The sequence below is a fragment of the Marmota flaviventris genome, chromosome 20 (genome assembly GCF_047511675.1).
Source record: "Marmota flaviventris isolate mMarFla1 chromosome 20, mMarFla1.hap1, whole genome shotgun sequence".
Taxonomy (NCBI): Eukaryota; Metazoa; Chordata; class Mammalia; order Rodentia; family Sciuridae; genus Marmota; species Marmota flaviventris.
In genome coordinates, this window is record NC_092517.1 from 16,839,614 (window position 1) to 16,867,594 (window position 27,981).

The 27,981-nt window shown below is 43.7% G+C and overlaps 2 protein-coding genes across 2 annotated transcripts in view; one reads left to right on the top strand and one right to left on the bottom strand.

Moving 5' to 3' along the window:
* Positions 1 to 1,457: 1,457 nt before the first annotated feature.
* Mkrn2os (MKRN2 opposite strand) lies at positions 1,458 to 9,311 on the bottom strand. The gene is made up of 4 exons (XM_027931770.2): positions 9,094 to 9,311; positions 5,568 to 5,617; positions 2,594 to 2,756; positions 1,458 to 1,710 (listed from the first exon to the last, which is right to left on the bottom strand). The coding sequence occupies exons 1-4, from the start codon at positions 9,309 to 9,311 to the stop codon at positions 1,458 to 1,460; spliced, it is 684 nt and encodes a 227-aa protein (XP_027787571.1).
* Positions 9,312 to 13,579: 4,268 nt separating this feature from the next.
* Mkrn2 (makorin ring finger protein 2) overlaps positions 13,580 to 27,981 on the top strand; it is a 30,653-nt gene continuing 16,251 nt past the window's right edge. Inside the window, exon 1 of the mRNA XM_027931828.2 lies at positions 13,580 to 13,674. Coding sequence (XP_027787629.2) covers positions 13,649 to 13,674 — 26 coding nt within the window. The 5' untranslated portion in view covers positions 13,580 to 13,648. The remainder of the gene's footprint in view (positions 13,675 to 27,981) is intronic.

The following is a 27,981-nucleotide window of genomic DNA, read 5'->3' on the forward strand; positions in this document are numbered from 1 at the left end:
GATGCAGCTGTTGGGTCTTCTTCTTCTTTTTTTTTTTTTTTCCCCTTTAATAATGTTTCTTGGGGTTTCTTAGCTCTTGGAGTGTTTTGCACAAGCTGAAGCTTTGGAAAAAAAAATTCACTGTGTGAGTCCTGGTCTCTCCATTCTGTGACACTGAGGTACTTGGTGTGCCCAGTGGTCAGTCCCCAATGTGTGCCCCAGGCAGTGTTGAACAATGACATAAAGAAGCATTGTCACCAGAGAGAACCCTGAGACCTCATCTGGAGAACAGAGTTTGGTTTCAGTGTTGAGCCTCCTTTTTTTTTGGTACTGGGGATTGAAACTAGGGATGCTTTACCACTGAGCCACCACCCTCTATTTTTATTATCTATTTCATTTTATTAATTATTTTTTATTATTAATTTTATTATTTTTATTTGAGCAACTTGCTAAATTGCTGAGGCTCGCCTTGACCTTGCGATCCTCCTGCCTCAGCCTCCCAAGTGGCTAGGATTACAGGAGTGCACGGTGCCCAGCCAGAGCCTCCTTATCACTGTGGTTAGCAGGTAGCTGGTGTGAGAAATCAAAGGATTCTCAGTTCAGAATTCTACAAAGCTGAGCAACATTGCCATCTGTTGGTGTTATTTCAGTGACTAATTTCCTTTATTACACGTAAAACCTATAGATATGGGACTTTGGTTTTGTAGGAGTGGGGAATTTGTAGCCTCATAACATGAAAGGGAAAAAAATATATAAAGCAAACCACCTCCAGACCAGAGAGTGACCCCTAAAAGAGGGAATGGGGACCTTCTGAAGCCTTGAAAATTCAGCAGTGCAGCCCTAAGAGAAATTAGCATGAAGTATTATGAAAACATTCTATTATTATCAGTTTTTATTTTAGCTGATTTTGTAATGACATAATTTTTACCTCCTTCCCATTTTGCATATTGAGGTAAACAATCCTTATTTTCTCCTTTTGTCTCTAATGATGGTGAATGGCTAACCCAGATGCTGGCATACCCTGGGTATGGTGGGTCTTAACCCCTGCAGTGACCCAGGCGTTGAATGCACGGCTTTGCAGACAAACCTGGGTATGAACCCCAGTTCTGTCGTTATATGACATTGGGAAAGTATCTTCATATGCAAAAGAGACATAATGTTGGTTCCTTGAAGATGGGAAATTAGACTAGAGAAACTGACACCTAAAACAGAGTGTGAAGGAGGGGAAGTTGGAATACAAATGCTCCTCCACTTAAGATGGGATTATACCTCTAAACCCACCATAGCCAGGTAAGGAGATGCACACCTGTAATCCCAGCCTCCGGGAGGCTGAGGCTGGAGGATCCCCTCGACTACAGTAAGCTGAAATAGACTTAAAGAAAACCACACATCTTTTTATTAACTCTAATTAGATGCATTTGGAAATCCTCAGGACCAATTAAAGACAGTGACCCCTGAATGTCCTGTCCCCTCCACCCTCACTCATAGCCCTCAGCACAAACCACCTCAGAAGGAGGGCTTGTTCCTTGGTCAGGATGGTCAACTGCGTAGAAACCATGCTTTTCTATTGCCCGGTAGAGGGTGATGTACTTGGAGGCCAACCGTGTCCTTGGGATCACATATTTCTCCGTGAATTCATTCTTGTCCAGTTGCTCTTTGCCTTCTGTGGTCAGAATGCAGTTAATGAATGAGAGGGTGTAGCTGTAGCAGTTGTGGTGGTCTTCGTCATACCTTTCAGGAGAGGGATACAGAGAAGAAAAGCTGAGCTGTGTGTTTGTATGCATGCATTTATTTATTTAAGGTATGACCCAGCATGGCGGTGCATACCCGCCATCCCAGTGACTTGGGAGGCTGGAGCAGGAGGATCAGAAGTTCAAGGCTAGCCTCAGCAACTTAGCAAGACCCTGTCTCAGAATAAAAAATAAAAAGGATGTGGCTTAGTGGTAAAGCACCTCTGAGTTCAATCCCCAGTACCAAAAAGAGAGAGAGACAGAGTCTCTCTGTGCTGCCCAGGCTGGCATTGAACTGAGCTCAAGAGATCCTCCTGCTACAGCCTCCCCAGAAGCTGGGACTATTGGTGCACCCCACAGCACCAGCCCCTGAGAGGCTGAACTTTAAAAGCTTCTAAGGAACAGGTTGTGAAGCTATGGAAGGACTTTCATAATTGAAATCTGTTTCCTCAGGGGATAGGGCCCCTTTATGTGCTGACCCACTTACTTATGAAGCCTCCAGAGGTACAATTCTGGGGGACAATGGCATCTTGGGCTATATCTGCTTATTAACCAAAAGACAGGTAGGAGTAGGCTCACCCAAGCATTTAGGACTTAGGTGCCTATAAACTGCCAACCTGGAGAACTTAATTTGAATGAGAGTCTACATTTTAGAAGTGAAATTCCATACCTAAGTTTTATGATAGCCCACAGGATCAAAACTCATTGCAAGGGAAACTGCAGAAACATTGAAATTCACAAGTATACTATCCATCTTCTAAAAGGGTGAGGGAGAAAGGAATTGAGAAATCAATTTCAAAATTGCTAAAATTAAAAAAAAAAAAAAAAAGATCCCCCACAGGGATCACACCTGCATGCAGAATGTGGTCTTCGTAGCCACCCACCTGTGTGGCAGCCAGGCTCCCATGGCTGAGAAGTCTTCCAAGTACCTGTTCCACTGGTCTCTCAGTCCAAACATGTTGGGCTGCACTAACGGGACACTTAGACTCTGCTCCCATCCCGCTTGGTCTCGCCGGACACCGCGTTGGTTGTAATTATACACGACCCCTGCAAACCAAAGTCACACAGAGCCCAGGGAAAAACTCATGTCTGTTAAAAGGCACCTCAGACAAGAGCAGCAGCCACCTCAGGAACTTGTCCTTTGGTGAATGCAGGCTCCACTTTCCTGCTACTGTCAGAGAGCAAGAGAGAGACTCTAGAATAAGTATGGGAAGCAGCAATCCATCGAGTGAGATTTAGATATGAAATTTAGATGTTTTATTGTCTAAAATTATTTGTTGGTTTTTTTAGTACTTGGGATCAAACCTAGGGATGCTCTACCACTAAGCTACACCCCCCAAGTCTTTTTTTTTTTTTTAATGAGACAAGTTCTCATAAGTTGCTGAGGGCCTCGCTAAGTTGCTGAGGCTAGTATCCAACTTCCCATCCTCCTGCCTCAGCCTCCCAAGTGGCTGGGATTACCAGTAATTACCACCATGCCTGGCTAAAAACAAAAATTTTAAAACGGGCTCTGCGGGGTGTAGATCAGTGATTGTTCTGGTTTGGATGTGAGGTGTCCCCCAAAAGCCCACGCACGTGTGAGACAATGCAAGAAGGTTTAGAGGAGAGATTATTGGGTTATAGCCTGACCCTAATCAGTGAATTGATCCCTGGTGGGGTGAACTGAGTGGTAACTGGAGGCAGGTGGGGGGAGGCTGGAGGAAGGGGTTTGCTCAGGGCGTGGCTATGGGGTATATATTTTGTATCTGGAGCGTGGAGTCTCACTCTCTCTGTTTTTTGATCCACACGTGAGCTGTTTCCCTCTGCCACACTCTTCTGCCATGATATCCTGCCTCACTGGAGCCCTGAGGAATGGAGCCTGCCTTCTATGAACTAAAACCTCTAAAATCGTGAGCCCTCAGATAAACCTTTCCTCCTCTACAGTTGTCCTGGTCGGGTCCTTTTAGTCACAGCAGTGAGAAAAGTTGACTTAAAAGAGTGGTATGGTGTTTGCCTAGCATGCAAGAGTTGGGGTTCAGTCCCCAGTTCTGCAAACAAACAAAAACCAGTTCTAGTTTGTGTTCATGTTGTTAGTTTCCTCTTCCTCCAACAGGAAAAACCAACCAGAGAGGCCAGAACTAAGAGCCCCACCTGCTCCCAGGGTCCAGGCCCTTCTCCTGCAGAGGAAAATGATTCTGGTTTCTGGTTACAAACTCTGCACCTCAGAACTCAATCCAGCCAAAGGAGCATTCTGTGTAATCGCCATATACTTTTTAAAAAATTTTTGCAGTGCTGGGGATGGAACCTAGGGCCTCCTGCATGCTAGGCAAGCACTGTACCAGGGAGCTACCCCCACAGCTTACCTTAAAAAAAAAAATTAAGCAAAGTACTTCAGGTCCTCCCACACCCTCAGGTGTTCTAACCTTCAGCTTGATTCCTGAATCCCTCATGGTGCTGGGACCCAGTGGCAGTAGGTTGAATATAGGATTGGGAAATCAAGGGATATGGGTCCAGAGGTTCAGACTCAACATGTGGAGGTCTTGGGCAACTCAACCTCTCAGGAAGTCTGTTTTTTCCTCTCTAAAAGTCAATGAAAAAATGTGCAGGTTTGCAGGGGTCTTCACTGAGAAAAACACTGAAGAGCTTTGAAGGGGCTGAAGATGTGGCTCCGTGGTCATGTTGTGGGAAACAGACTGGCTGAGAGGCAGACTGGAGAGGAGGAGGAGGAGAACGCCAAGCATCATTTCACCCTGGTGGGCCCAGAGAAGAACAAACTCCAAATTCTGAGCCCCGATCCACAGTTTTCACAGCATTTATAGATTATTTGGCGTCATCTTAGAATGGGTCTACATTCTATCACTGGACCCTTTTTTCCCCTCTTTTAAAAAGAATTCCTAGCCGGCGTGGTGGTGCACGCCTGTAATCCCAGCAGCTCAGGAGGCTGAGGCCGGAGGATCTCGAGTTGAAAGCCAACCTCAGCAATTTAGCAAGGCACTTAGCAACGCAGTGAGACCGTATCTCTAAATAAAATATAAAAAAGGGCTGGGGATGTGGCTGTTATTGAGTGCACCTGAGTTCAATCCTCAGCACCCCCCCCCCCAAAAAAAATTCTTAATCTACGTGGCTGAAGGCCTGTGCAAGGTCTCTTAATAAAGCATGCTCACAGAAATGGATAAGAAGAAATGGCTCTTTTTACAGGCATCTGTTAAATCTCTAGCCTTGAAAGCCTGGCACAGGGGTGTTTACCTATCAGGAGGGAAGAGTCATATTCCCAGTGCAGTGTTTTACTGTCCAAAAGGTAGGGACCATAGTTAATTAGGCTTCCTGGAGAAAGGCTGAGAGAAGAGAGAAAAATTGACTTTCCCCACGTTTCTTACCATAAGGCTTTGTTTGCTTAATATTTTTTAGTCGTCGTTGATGGACCTTTATTTAATTTATGTATTTATTTATTTATGTGGTGCTGAGAATCAAACCCAGGGCCTCACACATGCTAGGCAGGTGCTCTACTGCCAATCCCCAACCTCAGCCCTCACCATAACACTTATAATTTCTTTTCACAACCAGGTCTGGTTTTGCCATCACCATAGAGCGCTCATCTAATACGTGCAATGCCCTGGGTTCCATATCTGGCACTGTGGGCGGGGGGAAGCTTCCAAATATTTAGTATGTGAGTGGTAATAACTTGCCATAGAGTCAAGTGTTTCTATTTTTTTTTTTTTTTTTTTGCAGGGGCCGGGGGTAGCTGTTCCTACCTCATGGTGGAACAGCAGGATCACTAGTTAAATGTTGCTATAATTACATCTTTTCTAGAAATACCAGTCTCAAACTGGGTGTCGTGGCATGATTTATTTTTAATTAAAAGTATGCAAATACACTCACCATTTGTGTTAGTGATTCCAACATGGAGATCAGACTTGCCATCATACTCCCTGAAAGAAACACTTGTTATTATAATTATTTATTTACTTCTTTTAATGCTGAGTATTGAACCCAGTGGCTCTACCACTGAGCTGCATCCCCAGCCCATCTTACTTTTATTTTTTTTTTTACTTTGAGACAGGGTTTCGCTAAGTTGCTACAGCTGGCCTCAAACCTGGGATCCTCCTGCCTCAGCCTCCCAAGTTACTTGGATGACAAGCATGCACCACCATGCCCGGCAAGTTCTCATATGAAATATCTAGTCCCTCTATATACTTAAAGTAGAAGTGGTAGGAAGAAAACTTTTTTGTAAATATCTTTTTAAAACTGATGGGAAATAGCATTTGGAATCGTTAACCCACCTCTGAATGGTATACTGTAGGCACTTGCTCACTGGGCTGAGGGTGGCAGAAGGAAAGACATTACACAGGTATTTTGTTAGGAAATACTAGAAAATTCTAGTTTACTCATTGCCGTGTATGTTCTGTGCATTTTGTCCAACTTTGCTGCACTGTATACATTATGCATCTACTGGAGGAAGGAGACTTAATTCTGTAATACCTAATCTCCAGATATTAAAACGGTTGCCAGTGTATGACATTAGTAGTTGGTAAACTAACACATTCTGTACACTTTGTGTTAAAATTCATAGAAAGGCAGTCTTCAGAAAAGGACTCTTGAAAGGAAATGGTAACAGGACCTCCGAGAGACACCTGAGACAGGAGAGGAGGAATTGGAAGAAATGGAGGATTCTAGGCTGGAATGCCTACAAGATGGAATGCCTAGCTTACAAGATGCTTTCAGATAGAACCATCTTCACGTGTGAGTAGTTTATTGGGCTCTACTGTGGACATTGTGGACACACTTAAGTCCTTATTGGAAACATCTAGTCTTTCTAGCTCTTTAGAGACTCACAAAGTATATTAAAAGTAGAGGTAGTAAATAAAGCATTTGGTAGATTAAAAAGGAAGAAAGAGAAGGAGGAAAAGCAGCAGCAGCCTATGATAGAGGTCCTCCCCCTCTCGTGTGGCACCTTAAGATAAAGGGCTAGGGACTGTAGCACACAATCCTGAGGCAGGAGGATTGCAAGTGTGAGGCCAGCCTCAGCAAGTTAGCAAGGCCCTGGTCAATAAAATTTGAAAAAGAGCTGGGGCAGTAGCTTAGTGGTAAAGCACCCTTGGATTCAATTCCCTGTCCCCCCCCCCAAAAAAAAAAGTATATAAACAAACATAAAAATGCATGGGGTTGGGCTGGGGTTGTAGCTCAGAGGTAAAGTGCTCGTCTAGCACATGCGAGGCCCAGGGTTCGATCCTCAGCGCCACATATAAATAAAGATATTTTGTCAACTACAACTAAAAAATAAATATTAAAAAAATGCATGGGGTTGGGGGGGTATAGCGGTGCTTAGCAGGTGCTTAGCATACATGGGATGCTAAATTCAATCCTCAGCACCAAGAGGCGAGCTTAGGGCCAGTCTGAAATTCGATCATGCATCATGTCATTTCAGAAAAGCGGGTCTATGGCATCCCTAGGAGAGCTCTTCAGTAAGGATTTGTTTTCTGGGCCAATGTTATGAGAAGGAAATCCTGAATTCTGGCCACTTGATTCAAAAGCTTTTGGAATCCAACCAGTTAATGACTCAGAGGGGGCTCTTAGGAAAGAGCTGGGCCTCTGTGGTTCTGTTTAAGGTGGAAGCGAAGGTCCTGCTAGGCTGGGGAGCCACAGTCTGAGCTGAATGTGAATTTTGGAATAGAAGGAGCACAGGGTTGAAGCCTCATGATTGACACTTGGGCCAGGCTTATGTGCCTGATCCCTGGACCTCACCACCTGCAAAGTTGGAGCCATCCACCTTTGACAGCTGAGGGATTAGAGACTTGGAGAGGGTTCTCAGAGCTGGTTAGTAAAAGAACCAGGATAAGAGATGAGTCTTCCTCACCCCAGAGCCTGAACATACTTCCTAAATAAAGTGCATGCCATCATTCAATAACATGCACGCCACTTTAAAAACCTGGTTTATACAGGGTCATTTTCAATTCTATTTGTAAACTCCACAGGAACAGTTGAGACATAATGTTTTCTTTTTGATTTCTGCATTCATTCTTTTTTTGGGGGTGGGGGGGCACTCAACCACTGAGCCACCTTACCAGCCCTATTTTGTATTTTATTTAGAGACAGGATCTCACTGAGTTGTTCAGCACCTCGCCATTGCTGAGGCTGGCTTTGAACTTGCGATCCCTCCTGTCTCAGCCTCTCTAGCTGCTGGGATTGCATTCATTCTTAAAGCCAGGGAGCAGCCACAATGAAATTTTTTGGGGGGAAGGGGGTACTGGGGAAGAAGTACAGGGAAAGTTTACCACTGAGCTACATCCTCAGCCTTTTTTTTTTTTTTTTTTTTTTAATACCACCGACTGGGTGGGTTTTTTTAATATTTATTTTTTGGTTAGAGGTGAGCACAATATCTTTATGTGATGCTGAGGATCGAACCCACTGCCTTATGAATGCTAGGCGAGTGCTCTGCCTGTGAGCCACAATCCCAGCTCCATCCTCAGTCTTTTATCTCTCTCTCTCTCTTTTTTTTTTTCCTTGAGACAGGCTCTCTAAATTGTTGAAGCTGGCCTTGAACTTGCAATCCTGCGTCAGCCTCCCAAGTCGCTGGGATTCAAAGGTACTATTTTGATAGGATTGGCAGCTGGTTATTTTCCCAGTTAGCCTCTTAGCAGATACTTTTCTCTCCTAAAATTGTTTGAGCAGGTGTGTCCTTCCTATATTGTGCACATATTCTTAAAAAATATGTGCACATTAAATTTTTTTTTTAATTTTAGTTGTTGTTGGACCTTTATTTTATTTGTTTATTTATATGCAGTGCTGAGAGTTGAACCTAGTGCCTCACACATAAAAGGCAAACGCTCCAACACAAAGCCATACCCCCAACGACCCCCGCACACCAATCGGATTTTTATTTTTTGACTTTCTTTTTTTGGTACCAGGGATTGACTTCAGGGGGCACTTGACCACTGAGCCACATCCCCAGCCCTTTTTTTTTTTGTATTTTATTTAGAGACAGGGTTTCACTGAGTTGCTTAGCACCTTGCTTTTTGCTGAGGCTGGCTTTGAAATTGTGATCCTCCTGCCTCAGCCTCCCAAACCACTGGAATTACAGGTGTGTGCCACTCCACCCAGCTGACATTTAAAAAATATATATTTATTTATTTTAGTTGTTGATGGACCTTTGGTTTGCTTATTTATTTATATGTGGTGCTGAGGATCGAATCCAGTGCCTCACCCATGCTAGGCAAGTGCTCTACCACTGAGCCACAAAACAAGTAGGTCTACATATCAGGATTTAAGGTCAAAACACAGGTAAGATCACTCATGAAACTGAAACTTCCCACTGTATAGTGCATATTGGTAAAAGAAAAATTTTAGTGACACAAACAGAAGGAAAACTTTGCACAATTCAACGTGCTTAAAAAAAAAAACACCATACCTGAGAAATGTCCCCTGAGTTGGTCGCAGCAGGAAGGAGCATTTTTCTTGATGCCCATCAGTGAATGGATTAGAGATGCTAACAGGTGCTTCCTCCAGTTTCCCGGAGCCCACTTCCTGCTGACAGAGAGGACAGTGTCGGGGCACACTGAAGCTGTAGATGGATTTCTTACAGTGGGTGAATTTAATTAAAGGCTTCCCGGCTTCTGGGCAGTACATAGCTTTCACCTTCTGGGCTAGCAGGCGAGGTCTCTGGAGACTTCTTTTCCACAACAGTAACCTGATCCACCATGAGCCAGGTAGGATTAACCAGTAACCAGACCGCCCCATGGGCTGGCTTCTTAAAGAGCTAGTTTCCATTTGTGCTCACTTACAGGCTCCGTGCAGTTTGCAACGAATGACAGCCAGCTCCTATTCATCCTTCAAAGCCCTATTTTTTTGGTGCTGAATTTCTCAGCTTTCTTCAGTATTTTGTTGAACTGCAAGCACTGGACTCATATTCCTACCAGAACTCTATTATTTAATTAGTCATTTATTCAAGTGCTCACTGCAATCCCAGCAAATCTGGAGGCTGAGGCAAGAAGATCACAAGGTCAAGTCCAGCCTTAGCAATTTAGTAGGCCTTCAGCAACTTAGGGAGACCCTGTCTCAAAATAAAAAAGGACTGGGGATTATAGCTCAGTAGTAGAGCACCCCAGGTTCAATTTCCAGTACAAAAAGAAAAAGGAAAGAAAAGGAAAAAAAAAATCAGTCATTGAGTTTTATTATTCCCATTAGTCTAAGAGCTGCTTGGGCTTAGAGACTCACCTCTCTATATTTCTTTTAATTTAAAAAAAAATTCTACTTTTTTAAATTTTTATTTTATTTTTTGCATCACTGGGGATCAAATCCAGGGGTCTTCTACCACAGAACAACATCCCCAGCCCTTTTTATTTCTTTTTCTTGGTGATTGGGTCTCACTAAGTTGTTGAGGCTGTAATCTTGACCTTGTGATCCTCCTGCCTCAGCCTCCGGAGTCATTGGGATTTCAGGTGTGCACCCCCACACCTGGCAGTGGTGTGCTTTTTCAACATGTAGCTTCGTGTCTTTATTATTTCAGGGAATTTTTCATAAGTTATAAATTTGAGTATTTTTTTCTTCAGGAAATTCTGTTTTCTGTATATTGCTTTTTTTTTTGGGTCTATCTTCACCATTACTTACCTGCTGTGTTTTAAATTGAGATCAAATTTATATACTATGAAATTCACCCATTTAGTGTACAATCCAGTGGTTTTGAGCATATTCACAAGGCTATGCAACCATCACCACTAAGTTTAAAACATTTTCATTACCCCAAATAAGAAACCCCAAACCCCAAACTATTCACAGTCCTGACCCATTTCCCTTCCTACCAGCCCCCGCACCACTAATTTTTCTTTATGATTTTCATATAAAGGGAATCATATGGTATAGGATCTTCTGCATCTGGCTGCTTCTGCTTAGCCTAAGTTATCAAAGTTCACCTAGGTTATAGTATGTCTTCGTTATTTGTTCAGTTTTATGGTTAAATAATATTCCATTGTATGGGCATACTTTGAATATGGATGTTTGGATTGTTTCAACTTTGGGCTATTATGAGTAATTCTGCTATGAATAAGTTTCACCATATTCATGTGAAAGCTGGTTATTTTTGTTTTTGTGGTACTGGGGACTAAATCCAGGGGTGCTCTACCATTGAGCCACAATCTTAGCCCTTTTTATCTTGAGACAGGATCTCACTAAGCTGCCCAGGCTGGCCTTGAACTTACAGTCCTTCTGTCTCAGCCTCTTGAGTTGAGGGGATTCCAGGCATGTGCCGTTGCACCTGTCTCATGTGCAGATTTTTATGTGGCGGGGTGTTAAGAATACCTGTAGAGAGAACCTGTGAAGAGGTGAGTAAAGGACAGACACACGCACACAGTGTAGAAGGCACACAGGTGGCTGTTCTACTCTGCTGCCGTGTTTATTAACCCAAGAAAGGCTACATATTACCCATTACCATGACTGCATTCTAACCAGTATTCCTTTAACCCCGAGTGCTGGCTAGCTGAGAGAAGGTCCAGGTTCATACCAACACAGAGCCCCTTTCCTCCAAGGACGTTACCGTGGAAACCAGATAGTGCACCTGCATAGTTATCCTAATAGCTTCAAGGGGAAACTGCTGGACATTCCAAGCCTGGGTAACTCGTTAAGAACATTGCTATAGCATCCGGGCATCCCGTGCTTTTACACAGGAGTCTCCCAATAGCCAGGTATTCTGTGTTTTGCATAGAAACTTTCTAGTTACCACGCATGTCACAATCACGAAGTTTGTCAGAGACCCCAATCCCAAACACAATCTCCCACAGCTGTATCTCTTGGTTACACCAGTACCCAGGGGAATTTCTGAGTTACATGGTAACCTTTAAATACTTTGAGAAACTGCTAGACCCTTTTTCCCAAGTGCCCACATCATTTCCATAATTTATGAGCATTCCAGCTCCTCCATATTGCCTACGCTGGCCTGGATTTACTTTAGCCATCTGAGTGGCTGTAAAGTCCTATCTTATTGCATTTCCCTAATGAACATCTTTTCATGTGTGTGTTGCCAGTTCATATGTCTTTGTTAGGGAAATGTCTATTCAAATGTTTCACACATTTTCTAATTGGGTTATTTTTTTTGGCAGTACTAGGGATTGAACACCCCTAACACCTGAGTGCTCTACCACTGGGGGCTATGTCCCTTGCCCTTTTTATTTTGAGACAGGGTCTCACTATGTTGCCCAGGCTGACATCCAACTTAGATCCTCCTGCCTCAGCCTCCTCAGTGCCTGGCACAATTTTTTTTTTAATGCAAAAGAAAAAGCATTTGATAGAAATAAGTCCATTTTAATGATAAAAATACTAAGAAAACTAGGATGAGAAAGACATTTCCTTAATTTGATAATGAATACTTAAGAAAGTCTGAGGCTTTTATATTGGTAAAATATTATATACTTTGCTTAAATTCAGGAACAAAACAAAACATACACTATTTCCACTTTTTCCCCCCACTATACTGAATTATAATGAAGTAAAACTGTCATTGTTTGCTGATAGCTCAATATATTTTTTGGTACTAGTGATTTGAACCCAGGGCATTCTATTTCTGAGCTACCAGCCCTTCTTATTTATTTACTTAGCTAAAAAAATTTTTTTAATGTGTCTATACACAATACCTTTATTTTTATGCAGTGCTGAGGATCAAACACACTGCCTCCCACGTTGAGCCACACCTCCAGCCCAGCCCTTTTTATTTTTTTTATTTTGAGACAAGGTCTGTTGCTCAGATTGGCCTCAAATTTGGGGTCCTCCTGCTGAAGTCTCCCTAGTAGCTAGGATTACAGGCGTGCACCACCGCAACCACTTGAGCCCAGTTTTTCTTAAAAGTAAAAAAAAAAAAAAAAAAAAAAAATTACAAAGCGACAGGAAATCACTGAAAGATGGAAGGCAAAGGACATGATGTCATATAGGTTTTAAAAATAGATTTGGCACCGTGGCCAAGGCCTGTAATCCCAGCGACTCTGGAGGCTGAGGCAGGCAGCTCCATGCTAAAATTTAAGTTAATTCAGTGTTTCTGGTGCTTTTTCCATGATGCCCTGATGCCATCAGCAATTTAGCGAAACCCAGTCTCTAAGTAAACAAATAAATAAATAATAAAAAGGGCTGAGGACGTGGTCCAATGGTTAAGCACCCTTGGGGTCAATCAAACCAAAATAATTAATAGTGATAATACAATAGATTATTTTGGACAACAGACTCGGAGACCCGTGGTGAGGCGGTTGCCCGGGCCCAGGATGGGGCGGAGGTGGCTTCTCCTGGGACCCTGACAGCGGGTTTGGGGGAGACGGGGATGCACTGGGCGCAGAAGCGGGATCTGCAGGAGCTGGAGTTGGGTCGAGGCTAACTCTGGGGGTTCCCCTAAGAGGAAATGGAAGACGCAGTGCAGTGGGGTTCCAGCAAAGAAATCGGGCACTGAAACTCGGGGGGAGGAGAGAGACTGACAAAGGGCTGTCGGGAGAGGGGCGAGGGGTGTTCGTCCGCGCAGGTGAGATCGGGCGGGGCCCGTGGACGCGGGCTCCAGGCTTCTAAGGAGCCCCAATGAGGTGCAGCTGCAGCACTTGGGGATACAGTGCTCAGGCACGAGCTGGCGGGGGCGGGGGATGAGATGACTTAGGGGATGCAAGAGGCCACTAAGGACTATTCTTGGCGACAGGAGCAGAATCCTAGGAACTAACTGTCCTGGAAGCGACTGGCAGATCTAGGACGCCTTCAGGATCCGCCCGGGAGGCTTGGAAGAGCGGACACGGAGCGCCGCGAGGTGTGGGGGACCGCCGGGCTTCACACCCGTTGCGGAACCAATTGTGACGGCGGCTAGGTTTCCGGCCGGCGCTACAAAGGTGCAGCACGTGCGGGGGCGGAGTGCGCCGACGTGACGCGGCTGCGCAGGATGGGCCGAGCCGAGGCCGAGGCGGCAGCGGGAGGCAGCGGCGCGACGACGGCCCCCCAGCCCAGCCACCATGAGCACCAAGCAGGTCACTTGCAGGTGAGTGGGCGACGTCCGAGAGCGCCACGCCACTTCGGGCCGCTCTCGCGAATCCTTGGGAGCCGGAGGACTCCGGTCGTGACGCCAGGGAAACTGAGGCTGGGACTCGGGGAAAGTTCCTCAGCCGTTCGCTCTGAGGCTTTCGAGGGCGGGGCGGGCGCTGAAGCCCCAGCCGGGTCCGGAGGGTGCGTGGCTGAGGCGCCGCTGTGCGAGTGGGAAGCCGGGTCCCTGTGGGCTGGGAGGACGGACGTGCTAACCCGGCCCGGCCGCGGGAGCTCGTGGAGCTTGCAGTTCGGCTGGGTGTGGGGGGGGAATTCGGTGTTGAGCGAAGGACGCTACGGGCGCCGGTGCCACGCAGGGGTAGCTCGTTAATGGATTCTCGGGGCCTCGGGAAGCTGGGGCTTTGGAAGCCGCCTTCCCTTCGCAAGTTTGAAGACTGCAGCTGCAACCGTTTGCAGAGAGTTAGCGAGTGAGAATCGTGTGGAGAACGAGAAGGGCGTTCCAGCCCTCCTTGTGGAAAAACGAGAATCGTGTGGAAAATAACGAGGCGCCTATTCCCAATTTTTTTTGTTGTTGTTTTGCTTTTCGGAACCGAGAATGGACCCAAGGGCCTTGCACATGCTGAGCAAGGGCTCTACCACCGAGCTACATCCCCACCCCCTTTATATTTTATTACCTATTTATTTTTGGTGCTGGGGATTGGATCCAGGTGTAGCTTTACTGTTGAGCTGCACCCCAGTCCTCTTTTAGTTTTGATTCGTGAGACGGGGTCTTGTTCCTCAAACGGGGATCCTCCTGCCTCTGCTTCCTGAGTACCTGATTCTAGGCGGGTTGCCTTCATTTCAGGTTCTGTGTTATTGCTAGTTTCACAGTAACACCTGTGAGCAGATATTGTTCCCGTTTGACAGGGCAGGAAATAGAGACTGAAAGAGGTTAAGTGCTTTCCTTTATCTTGCTTAGAGACCCATTGAGGAGCAGAAATTAAATGGTATTGGGTGATTTGTCATAGAAAACAGAAAACATGATAGCTGTGCTGTGACTGTTACTTTGAAATAAAAATTGCTTGTGTAACACCCTCATTTTATGGTAAGCTCTGTGGCTTACTGGTATTGATATAGTCCTATCGAATTGAAAGCTTGGAAAGTACAGATTGAGCATCCTTAATCTGAAAATCCAATTTTCAAAGTGTTCCCAAGTCTAAAAGTTTGGACCTGATGCCACAGTTGGAAAATTCCACACCATGGAAATTTTATTTCTTGTGCCAGATTATTAAAAATATGATATAAAATTACCTTTAGAGGGTGTGCACATAAAATCTATATGAAACAGTAAATTTCATGTTCAGATTTGGTACCATCCTCAGGATATGTCATTATGTAGCAGCAAATACTCTAAAATTCTAAAGCATCTGAAATTCAAAGCACTTTGGGTCTCAAATATTTTGGATAAAGGATACTTATCCTGTACATGTTTTATTTGGTTTCAGTAAGACCTATGTGGAAAGCATGTCTTAAAGCTAATTGTACAGTTTGTGTAATAATGATCTGTGTTGTCACTCCATTAGTTTGAGGAGTAGAGTTCTGCTAGTGTTAGATATTAACTAATTTACCCAGGTGGCTTATGTTAAGCAGTTATCAAATTGCAGTTAGTCTGAAAAAATACTTTGCTAGGTTATTTGTACTAGAAGGTCTGTGACAACTGTACAAGTGAATTTACTTATTTTTTTCTTGTATAACTGTTTCCTGTTGGAGGAAGTGTTCCTAGGTCATTTTATACTGCAAAGCAAAGTATAGCTACCTAGAAAAATCTCTCTATTCTCCACTCACTTTTGGTTTAATTCAAGTATTCTCATGCCTGCGTCTTAGATTTGTCCACTTAAACATACACTGTTATGTACTACTTTGTTATTGAACTACTGCAGAGTGTACAAATGAGGAAACATGCTGAGCACGACTTGAGACTTGTTCAGAATTTCACATCTTAGTGCAAGAACAAGAAATTAATAAAAAAATTTTTTTAACCTTTTGCAACTGGAGATAGGCTAGGCTTAAACTTTAATTCTGTTTCTCAAACAAGGGTGTCCTGCAGGATATTGCTACGTAAATAAAAGTGTGTTGGAATGTTGGAAAGCTATCACTCCTGCTAGTCACCGATTCATGGTTTTTGTGGGGCTCACATGTGCTCGGGCTTCTTTTAAGTGCCTTGTTAGTGGAGTAGTATGTAATCCATTAACCAGCTAGATGTATTCCACAGTTTATGAAAGTGAGTTCAATTTTGAAAAGTCTTCATCTTCTAAGTGGCAGAGGTGTGACATCGGGGTTCATACTCTGTCCTGAGCAAGCTATGCCATTAACATAGGCCAAACATGTTTGTCTTTCCACAGTGTCACAATTTATTGAATAACAATTCACTTTCAGTAGCTGCAATTCACTGAGAGTACTCGGGTCACCTGATAACCATGAGCCAGGCAGTCTCATGTTTTTATTCCAATCTTAATTATACACACATGTGTGTGTATATATTAGTAATTATCATATATATGTACTTTTTTTTTTTAATACAGAAAGGTTAAGGTGACCACACGGGTTTAGGAATCTGAAATGAGAGCAAAGGCAAAGACCTGGATACAAAGGCAGGGGAGTCAGTCGTAGGTGGTCACATAAAGGTTTTTTATTGTTATTTTGGCACAAGGGATTACAGGGTCTTGCTAAGTTGCTTAGGGCCCCACTAAGTTGCTGCAGTGGCTTTGAGCTTGGGATCCTCCTGTCTTAGCCTTTTAAGCCACTCGGATTAAAGTTTTTGTTGTGTATGTATGGTGCTGGGGATCAGCCCAGGGTCTTGTGCATGCAATGTAGGCATTGTTGTACCACTGAACCACATCCCCAGCCCCAGATGAGGTTTTCTAACAGCCACTTTCTTAGTTATCAAGGTGGAGGGTCTGGAATGACATTTGCAGAATGTCAGCTTGAAGTGGATGGTGGGTCATTATCAGGGGCAGGGGAACCATGTTAACTGAAGGTTGGTCACTGTGGTGATTTTCCTAGGCAAAGCTTGAAGCAAGTGACCAGGTGTTGGGGTCAGGGTGTTGCTGTGTCCAGGTCTGGAATGCTTCTCCCTTTATGGGTCTCTGGTGAGAAGGTTGCTTCATTCATTATTCTGGTATGTTTGTTAACTTCATGGGCCTGGGTTTTTCTGTTGAGAGTTTGAAGTGCCTAGCATCCATGTGTTTCTGATTTAATTTGATAAGTTCACAGGTGGTCAATTTTAAAGCACAATTTATCATCAGTTTGTACCTATGGTTGTGCTAGGCAGATGGTGGTGGTTTCTTGTACAAACAAGGTATAGAGTCATTCTATATCTCAGCGCTTATACTCAAAATGGAGTAGCTCTGGCAAACTACTGCTTAATAAAATGGAGTCACTCAGGGTTAGGCACAGTCTGAAAACTGCTGTTCTCATCATGGAGTAGCTGAGAGCAGGACACAGCCTGCTCTCAGCACATGTATGGCCTCCAGATAAGTGTGGGCATGCAAAATGAAAGTTATTGCAGTTCTTTTCAGCTTTCAGTATGCTCCTATGAAAAGACAGCTCACACAAGAGCATGTAGAAAGGAAAATAAATGTACTTATAAAATGGTTGGAAGGAGTCAGGTCTTGCCAAATAAAAAGCAGAATTGATACTCAAGTGTGTGTGGGGGGAAAAGTGCAATGTTACCTAGAGTACCAAGCTTGTATTAGTATGTTTGTGGTAGAAAAGCTTTTCTCAGTTTGTCTTATTCACAAAAGCCTTGTCTGCAAACCTTTATAACTTAGATAAAATATTCAAGTTGTGATTTATTTGTGGGTCTGGAGTGAAACAGGGTGCTCATCTGTTTGTTTAGTTTTTCTCAGGTTGCTGGGTGTCTTTGAGGTTTGTCTTCCTGCCTCTGAAATGCAGTGTGTTTGATTATTGTGAATGGCAGGAGAACAAAGTGTCAATTTTGCTTGCATTCTAATACATATAATGTCTCTCCCCAAGAGATGGTTGTCAGATGCCAGGATGCCCAGACTTAAAGTGACAAAGACACTCTATATATTGCCTGGAATCTTGAATAGCTGCTCATGTGGCCATGTTGTCAATCCTCCAATTCTTTAACTTGCTATTCTATCCAGAATCTCAAACTGGGGGGTCATTTTTGCTGATTTTTGTCCTCTAACCATCTCCTTAACTCTTCTGGTCTGTTTACAGAGCCCTGGTGCAGGCCCTTACTATAGCTTCAAAATCATTTTTTTTCCTCTTGTTGTATGACAGAGGTTCCCTTCATCTCAGATGTGCTATTTGAAGATCTAGAATTTTTGTTTCTTGAGATAGACCTAGAACTTTTGATTCACCAAGCCTAGTGTTGATCCTGTTGGCTGAGAAGTGGTAGGAGAACTTGAGCTCCAGAGGTGGGCAATGCAGGATTCTGATCCTGGGACCACCTATGCCATGGTTTCTTTGTAAAATGGGGATGCTAATGCCAAATCCTCGGGGTAGATTAAAAAATAGTAACAAACCATGTTAGAACAACCCTCCCCCCCAACCTGGGATTGAACCCAGGTGCATTTGATCACTGAGCTACATCCCCATCTTTTTTTTTTTTTTCTTAAATACCTTTATTAATTTCTGTGTGGTGCTGAGGATCAAACCCAGCACCTCATAAGTGCTAGGCGAGTGCTCTGCTGCTGAGCCCCAACCCCAGCCCTCCCATCCTTTTTTGTTTTGTATTTTGAGACAGAGTAAGTTGCCCAGGCTAGCCCTTGAACCTGTGACTCTCCTGCATTAGCCTCCCGAGTCCCTGGGATTGATTACATGCATGCAGCATTGTACCTGGCAGCATTTACTGTGGGGGGGTGGGGTTGGAACCCAGGGCTTTGCTATGCTAGGCACTCTACCACTGAGCTCACTCCACTACATCCCTAACCCTTAAGAGCATTGACTGTGTGTTAGACTGAGCACTTCCGTGCATCGTCTCAGTTAAACTAGGAATCTGTCAGAGTCCATGAAGTAAGTAGCTATTTTAATCATGTTACAGATGGGGAGACTGAAGCTTGGAAATTTTAAGTAAATCACTGAAGATCACATAGCAAGCAGTGCGGCTTCAGTGTCTTCACTGTATTTAGCCCCACCTCTCATCTGTATGTTTGTTTGAAGCCTACCACCAAGCCTAGTGTTTGCTTCCTTCCCCTTCAAGGCATCTGGGGTCATAAGCATTACAGTCATAACATTTCAGCCTGTGAGAGCATGTGGAAAGCTACCTGTAAAGAAAAGTGACACTGAAAATGCAAATTACTCATATATTTGGAAATGAGTTGTAAAAGTAGTTTGCTAGAGGTGCCACTGAAAGACCTCCCAGAAATCAGTTTGATGGTTTGGCTCTGCCTTTGGCTACTGCTGCTGGCAGTGTTTGGCAGTCATGAACCTGATACCTTTTGCAATGTATAATAGCTATACTGTGTTTTGGAGTCACTCAGGGTAAGAAAGCCCTTTAGAGTTGTCTTCCATTAAGAACTTTCCTACTGTTGAGTCTCCACTTCTGTACTTCTCCCCTCCTGTCATTGCCCCCCCCCCCCCCCCCGCCCCACTGTCCAAATGTACACCTCAGTCCTCTCAGTATGAGGGGTGATTTGTCCATCAGGAGGGAAATGCATCTCACAGTACAACATGGAGGAGGCCTAGGTGAAGTTCAGCATAGATGAAGAGGAATGGCTTTAAGCAGATGACAGAGACGCCCCAGAAGATATGCAGGATGTGCTCAAGGTTTGCTTTGTCACTGGGAAATGGAAATAGTGACTTACACTACAAAAATAGGAATGGGCTGGCTTTATCTCTTATATAACACCTGTCTTACACTTACCTTTCTTGAAAGCAATGATAGTGGTCTAGAAGTTATTTTTGAACTTTTAAAAAATCTCAGCCTGGTTACTTGCATGAAGTCACCAGTGTGGAAATGGCAAATCTAACTAGATGCTCTGGTTGACAGTTAATTATATTTGGTCTTCTAATGAAAAAGATGATTAGTAGTTTAGAAGTCTAATTTTTGAGTATGACTTATGGAAGGTGGTTGGTATAATTCTAAAAGGCATCCATATAGGATTCTGTATCTAAAACAATCTTTCCTGTTGTTCCCCTGGTTAACAGATTCCTTCTGGTAGAGGACCTCTGATAGTCTACTCTGGTTCTTTTTATTTTTTTCCCCTGGTACTGGGAATTGAACCCAAGAGTGCTTAACCACTGAGCTACATCCTTAGCCCTTTTTATTATTTTGAGACAGGGTTTTATTATAAATTGTTGAGGCTGATTTTGAATTTGTGATCCTCCTGCCTCAGTCTCCTAAAACTCTGGTACTAAAGGGGTGTACCTCTTCACCCTGCTTGCTCTGGTTCTTTCAGGAAATCTGGTCTGCTTTTTCGAAGAGAATCTGAAGTTCTCATTTATGTGGAACTTTTTACTTAGCCACTTTGACTTTGTTCTCTCCCAAGTTTATTGATCCAGATAACTCTTTGTTCTGCTTGCTGACTGTTGATACTGATTTTATTTATTTATTTTTTAACTGTTATACCTCCTGAGATCAAAGATTATCATGTTTGAGGGTAATTGAAATAACATTATTGTCTTCAGTAGCACTTATCAAAAATAATTACTAAGTGGGGTATTGGTGGAGACCTGTAGTTCCAGCCATTTGAGAGGCTGAGGCAGGAGGATTGTTTGAGCCCAGTAGTTCGAGGTCAGCCAGGGCAACATAGAGAAACCCCATCTCTGAGAACGAAGAGAACTGTCAAACTGTTTAGATGTGTAGTATTCTTTAGTGTTAGGGTCCCAAGACCACCCCCACATTCACGTAGTTGTCCTCAAGTTCAAGATCATTACTGTGATGTAGCAAGGAGGTACAGTGGAGTCTGGAGGAGTCTGTGCAAGAGGGGCACAGGCACATACTACCCCCAGCAATGAAAATGTCACATGTGCCTGAAGGAATTGGTAACTGCAGAGATGCAGTGCCCAAGTTGGGCACCTTTTGCCTAGTATGTGACATAATTCCAGTCTCCCAAGAAGAAGACAGATGTTTGGCATAAACCACATTGTTTTATAGTTTAGGTGCAGTGAGCCACTTCGATCATTTAAGGAAATTCTTGGGGTATTTTGTTAAGACCTGACTTTTTTCGGGGGACGGTGTACTGGGGATTGAACTCAGAGGCACTTGACCACTGAGCTACATCCCCAGTCCTGTTTTGAATTTTATTTAGAGACAGGGTCTCACTGAGTTGCTTAGTGCCTTGCAGTTGCTGAGGCTGGCTTTGAACCCATGATCCTCCAGAGCCGCTGGGATTATAGGCGTGTGCCACCACACCCGGCATTTTTTTAAAAATACTTTTTTTTATGTGGTGCTAAGGATTGAACCAGTGTCTCTTTCTTGGAAGTACTCTACCACTGAGCCACAGCCCAGAAATTTTTGTTTTTTGCTTCACACATACTAGCCAATTACTTTGCCATTGAGTGACACCCCAGCCCAGTGTAGGGAAATTTTTATATCTGTGTATGGTAACTCCTTCCTGTGCTTGTGGGGGTTTTGTTGTTGTTGGCTTTTTGTTGTTGTTGTTGTAGACTTGGGGTGCTGGGGATGGAACCCAGGGCTTCATGCATACTAGGCAAGTACCCTATCATTAAGCTAGTCTGTCCCCCACTTAAAGTAGACAGTACCTGCCTTATGCTGAATATTGTTGATCTAGTGGTCATGGGTTAGGGATTTGAACCCAGAGCGCTTTACCACTGAGCCACATCCCCAGCGCCCCACCTTGTTTTTAAATAAGGCATTGTCATTTAAAAAAAAAATTTTCATTTCATTTGGTCTTTTTACATATACATGACAGCGGTGTGTATTTTGACATACATACATTGAGTGTAACTTACTCTAATTGGGATCCCATTCCTGTGGTTGTACATGATGTGGAGTTACATTGGTGTGTACTCATATACAAATGTAGGAAAGTCGTGTCCCATTCATTCTACTGTTCTATTCCCACTCCTTTCCCTGCATTCCCCTTTGTCTAATCCAATGAGCTTCTAGCCCCTCCTTAATGCATGTTATATCAGAATATTTTGGCCTTTGGTTTTTTGGGATTGGCTTATTTCACTTAGCATGGGAGTCTCCAGCTCCATCCATTTACCATCAAAAATCAAAGTCATTCATTTTTATGGCTGAGTAATAATCAGTTGTATGTGTATATACCGCACTTCTATTCTTTCATTTTTGTTGAGGGGTTCTGTACCTTTATTGATTTACATGTGGTGCTGAGGATTGAACCCAGTGCCTCATATATGCTGGGCAAGTGCTCTACTACTGAGCTACAACCCCAGCTCAGCTACTGTGAATGGAGCTGCTATAAACATTGATGTGGCTGTATCACTGTAGTATGCTGATTTGAAGTCCTTTGGGTATATACTGAAGAATGGGATAACTGGACCAAATTCCAAGTTTTCTGAGGAATCTCCATACTACTTCCCAGAATAGTTGCACCAGTTTGCAGTCCCACCAGCAGTATATGAGTGTACCTTTTTCCCCACATCCTCGCTAATATTTATTGTTGCTTGTATTCTTGATATTTGCCATTCTGCCTGGAGATGAAATCTCAGTGTAGTTTTAATTTGTATTTCTCTCATTGCAAGATGTTGAACATTAAAAATGTTTTTAATATATTTATGGATCATCATTTTTCTTTTGTGAAATGCTTGTTCAATTTCTTTGCCCATTTGTTTATTGGATTATTTATTTTTTTTGGGGGGGGGTTGGGTGTTTTTTGATTTCTTTATATATCTTGGAGATGAATGCTGTATCTGAAGTGGCAAATGGCAAAGATTTTCTCCTATTCTGAAGATGCTCTCTGTTTTTTTGATTGTTTCCTTTGCTGTGAAGCTTTTTAGTTTGATACCATAACATATTTTGATTTCTTTTTTTTTTTGGTGGTGGTGGGGTAAACAGGGATTGAAGTCAAGAGCGCCCAAGTACTGAGCCACATCCTCAGCCCTATTTTATATTTAGAGACAGTCTCACTGAGTGGCTTAGCACCTCTCTTTTGCTGAGGCTGGCTTTGAACTCATAATCCTCCTGCCTCAGGCTCCTGAGCCTCTGGGATTACAGGCATGCACCACTGTACCCAGCTACATTTTTTGATTTCTTGTGCTTTAGGAGTTTTGTTGAGGAAGTTGGTTCCTAAGCAGACATGATGGAGAGTTAGACCTACATTTTCTTCTTTTGGGTGCAGTGTCTCTGGTCTAATTCTCGGGCCCTTGGTCCACTTTGAATTGAGTTCTGTGCAGGGTCAGAGATAGGATATCCCTAGCCCTTTTTATTTATTTTGAGTCAGGGTCTCACGTTAAGAGCCTTGCTTAATTGCTGAGACTGGCCTTGAACTTGTGAACCTTCAAAGATGAAAAAGGACCTGTGACTTTAGGACTTACCATGGTGCCTCTTGTCAAAAAAACAAGAATTTCCTTAAATGACTGAATTGGCTCGCTGTACCTGAACTAAAACAGATCTTCCTGCCTCAGCCTCCTGAGTCACTGAGATTATAGGCGTGCACCATCACGCTTGGCTAGTGGTCAATTTTTTTTTTTTTTTTTAAGTTGTAGTCGGACACAATACCTTTATTATTTTTTATGTGGTGCTGAGGATTGAACCCAGGGCCTTGACCATGTTAGTGAGTGCTCTACCACTGAGCCCCAGCCCCAGCCCACTAGTGGTCAGTTCTTAAGGGGCTATTTCCTGGGCAGAACCTGGCTACATTCCTAGAAAAACCCCAAATGATGGTACCATGGTATAGTCCTTAAGTCACAGGTCAGTTTTTCGTCTTTGTAGGCTCAGAAACTTGATTCTGTTAGTGGCCATAGAAGTTCTTTTATCATTTCCCTGGGGAAGAAAGAAAAAGTATCAGTGAGGGGTGATGATATCCACCTATATTTCCAGAAACATAGCAGTTTGGGAGGCCAAGGCAGGAGGATCTCAAGTTTAAGGCAACCTAAGCAACTTAGACCCTATCTCAAAATATTTTTTTTTTTAGAGAGTTTTTTAATATATTTTTTTAATTCTTGGCGAACACAACATCTTTGTACGTGGTGCTGAGGATCAAACCCGGTCCGCACGCATGCCAGGCGAGCACGCTACCGCTTGAGCCACATCCTCAGCCCCCTATCTCAAAATATAAAGGGACTGGGGGTATAGCTCAGAGATAGAGCACCCCTGAGTCCAATCCCAGTTTAATAAAAAGAGGTGTGCCTGATCAGCACTGGCCGTGCTCTGGTGCAGTCGGCAGGGGAAGGGAGTTAGCAGTCTGCATGGTGAGCAGGGAAGGATGGAAGAGCTTTAGCTCACTTGGGGTTCAGTTGAGTCAGCCTCCAGGCCCACCCAAGGGCCCGTGTGCAGTATGCATTGGCCACTTGCCTTCACTGGACCCCTTTCTCTGGCACATTGGTGATCTGCACCTCACCAGTCTTGCTGGTGTGCCCTTCCTTCTGAGGTCCAGTGCCCTTGCATTTTCTAGTTATGGACAGAACATTGAGGAGGTCAGATGTTAGTTGGGGTTTCTGTTTTCACTTGGATATATCGTGTTCCAGCTGTGCCTTTCTGATTTATCCCCAGGGTTCTTCACTAGAGATCCATGTTCCCAAATGCTTGCTCAAGAGCTCCCGCTCTGGGATCTGGGGCCTTCAGTGTGACAGCACTGTAGTGATTGGGCACACCCATGAGTGGATCTGTGGGCCCAGGGGATGAGAATGCTTCTTTGATCAGCCAGAACTCATGCTGGCATGGGGGGGTGGCAAATGGGCTATGATAATTGAGTGGTGTGGGAATGGAGTGCAGCGTTTTAGACAGGAGCCATCTCGTGCACAAAGGCAGGGTGGTGGGCCACTGTTGGGCCTGTCTGGAGAGACCAGGGTTGTAGTCTCTGAAACTAGCAGGAAGTCCTGAAGCTCATGGGGTTTAATAATAATCCTCCTGAGTTAGTGGCGTGAAACTGCTAAACAGGATAGTTACTGCTCATCTTGTCTTTGTTTTTCTTTATCTCATACGTTCCTCATAATGCCCTTATTCGGGGGTGGGGGGGGGAGGGAGGACTGTCTTTGCTCACAAGTCTTTTTCTTTTTAAATAGTTTTTTTAAAAATATTTTTTAGGTGTAGATGGACACAACACAATGCCTTTATTTTTTTATATGGTGCTGAGGATCGAACCCGGGTCCCACCCATGCTAGGCGAGCGCTCTACCGCTGAGCCACAATCCCAGCCCCAACAAGTGTCTTTTTCTGGGAGCATGAGTTACCCCTCCTTACAAAAGAAGAATTGGCGATTCACATGGAAGAGGAGGGGAGGAGGTGAAACCAGGCAGGCCCAGTGCCTGGTCCCTCTTAGGACTTCATCTGCTGCTCTGTTTTTTATAGATGTTTGAAGTTTTACATGATTTTTTTTTTTTTTTAATAAGTTAAAACCTGAGTTCACAGATAAAACTCCTTTCCAGAAAAGAATTTCATGGTCAGATTTCCTTAGCCTTTAATAAACAGGCTGTTCTTCTGTCTCCTCAAGACCTCCCAGTGTGGAAGCCTGAGCAGTTTCCACCTGTCCAGGCTTTCACTCCCCAGCTCAAAGAGGCCCCCTTGGAAACGGTGTGTTTAGTGAGAGCCTGGGGACTCTGACCCTTCCCTGCTCTGCTATCTGATGTGGTCACTGAAAGACCAGCTCCTGCAGGTTCCAGGACTTACTCAGGGCTTTGTTTTAAGGGGCACACACCAAGAGCACTGCAGCTGATGACAGGGCCTCTTGGCTCACAGCCAGTTCAGCACAGTCATGCTCCAGCCAAGTCTTGCAGGGCTGCCCTCCCCCTGGCCATGCCGCTGGTCTGCCCTCTCAGGCCGCGCTCCTCCCCTATTACACACTTCCCTCTTTAGGACTCTGTCTGCCCCTGGGGGCTGCTCTTGCTGTGTTTCCTCTCTTCTGAAGTAGCTGACCTGTGCTGTAGGAGGGCACACATCACTGTCACTGGTGCAGTTTGTCACTGTCTTACTAGACTGGTAAGAGCTGCACTCTTTTTAACATGTTTTTAATATTTTTTTTTTAGTTGTTGGACAAAATACCTTTATTTATTTATTTTTTTTTATGGTGCTGAGGATCGAACCCAGAGCCTTGCACATACTAGGCAAGCGCTCTACTGCTGGGTTGCAACCCCAGCTGGAAGACCTGCACTCTTTTGGATACCTAAAGTGGGTTGGGTACCATAGTGAGCATTTTACATACGTTTCAGAAATCATACCCTTGCCAGTATTGGATTGTCTTGATCATTTTTGAAACTTAACCTTTATTACAAAAGCAGTGTATGTTCATGGTAAAAATGTCAGAATGTATAGCTCAGCAAAGCTAAGAAAAATAATACGTAACAGGCAGGGAACGTTGCTCCTTGGTAGGATACTAATGCCTAGCATTGCAAAAACAACAACAAAAACAGAAGAATTCATATATACCTTAACCTCAAGGATCCCGACTCGTTTTTTCCCCTTTCAGTGCTGGGGTGGAACCCAGAGCCCTGGGCACACTCTCCACTACTGGTACAACCTCGCCCAGGGATCACCACCTTTTTTTTTTTTTTTTTTTTTTTGCAGTAGGGGTTAGGCTAAGCTGCTTAGGGCCTTGGTAACTTGCTGAGGCTGGTTTGAACCCCTGATCCACCTGCCTCACCTTCCTGAGCTGCTGAGCCACTGTGCCCAGCAGGACCACTGCTCTTAACACACTACTCTTGTATACATCTTTTCAGGCTTTTTTATTTTTGCTTTTTGGTACTGGGGATTAAACCCATGGGTGCTTTACCACTGAACTACATCCACAGCCCATTTATTTTTTATTTTGAGACAGAGTCTTACTGAATTGCTGAGGCTGTCCTTGAACTTGCAGTCCTCTGGCTTCAGTCCCCCTAATTTTTGGGATTGTAGGCATGGACCACCTTGCCCAACTTTTCAGATTTTTAAAATGCTTGCATATATACATTTATGATTTTTTTTTGTCAACATGAAATCATCCCGTATATGCTGGTTTAAAATTGTTTATTGTAAAATAACATAATAGCATAAATTTTGCCATCTTAACTATTTTTGTAAGTCCCTACTATTAAATAGTCACATTGTTGTGTAACTGAAACTTGAGAGCTTTCTGTCTAGTAAAAGTGAAATTCTGTACCCATTAAACAACAATCCCCCCACCCTCCCTCAGCCCCCTTTCTACTTTCTGTCTCTATGAATTGAACTACTCTGGGAACCTCGGATAACTGGTGGCATGTCATGTTGGTCTTGTGTCTGGCTTATTTCAGTGAGCATGATGTCCGTAAGGTTTATCCATGTGATGGTGTCAGAATTTCCTTCCTTTTTAAAGCTGTATAATAATCCATCATATGTACACCACTACTAATTTATTCCTTTTCTGTGCGTAAACATATGGGTTGCTTCCATTTTTTGTTGTAATGGTGCAGTGAACATGAGTGTACAGATATATTTGAGACCCTGCTTTTCATTCCTCTGTATATATACCCAGAAGTGGCATTGCTAGATCATATTTTTAATTTTGTAGAAACCACCATACTTCCATAGCAGCTATACTGCTTTATTGTATTTGCTATTTTATAATCTGCTCTTTTAACAGTCTTCAGCTTTTCATGTCAGTACATTTGCATTGTATCTAATCTGGTTTGCCTAAACCAGAATGTAATCCAGGACTAAATATTGCACTTGGTTATTCTGTTCCTTGTGTACTGTCTACTAACCTATCATAGTCCCCCTTTTACCCTGCTATTAACAGCTTTATTAAAGTATAATCACATGCAAAGAATTTGCCTGTTGGGAATATTCAATTCTAAGATTTTTAGTACTATCACCACAGTTAAATTTTAGTATATTTCCATCGCCCTCCCCCCAAATCCCTTGAACCCATTAGCACTCATTCCACACTTACCCTCTTCCAGCACTTAATATACTTTCGCTCCTTTAGATTTGCTTTTTCCTTTCTTGGGAGTGGGTTGGGGGAGTACTGGGGATTGACCCCAGGGCCTTGTACTTGCTAGGCAAGCACTTTACCACCTAGCTGCATCCCTAGCCCTAGATTTGCCTTTTCTGATTGTTGCTGTTTCATATAAATAGAATCAGAAGCACGTGGCCTTTTGTGTCCGCCCCTTTCACGCAGCATGATGTTTTCAAAGTTTGTGCTGTGCTTGAGTCCGTCAGTACTTCATTGCCTTTTATGGCTGAATAGCAGCCCCTTGTA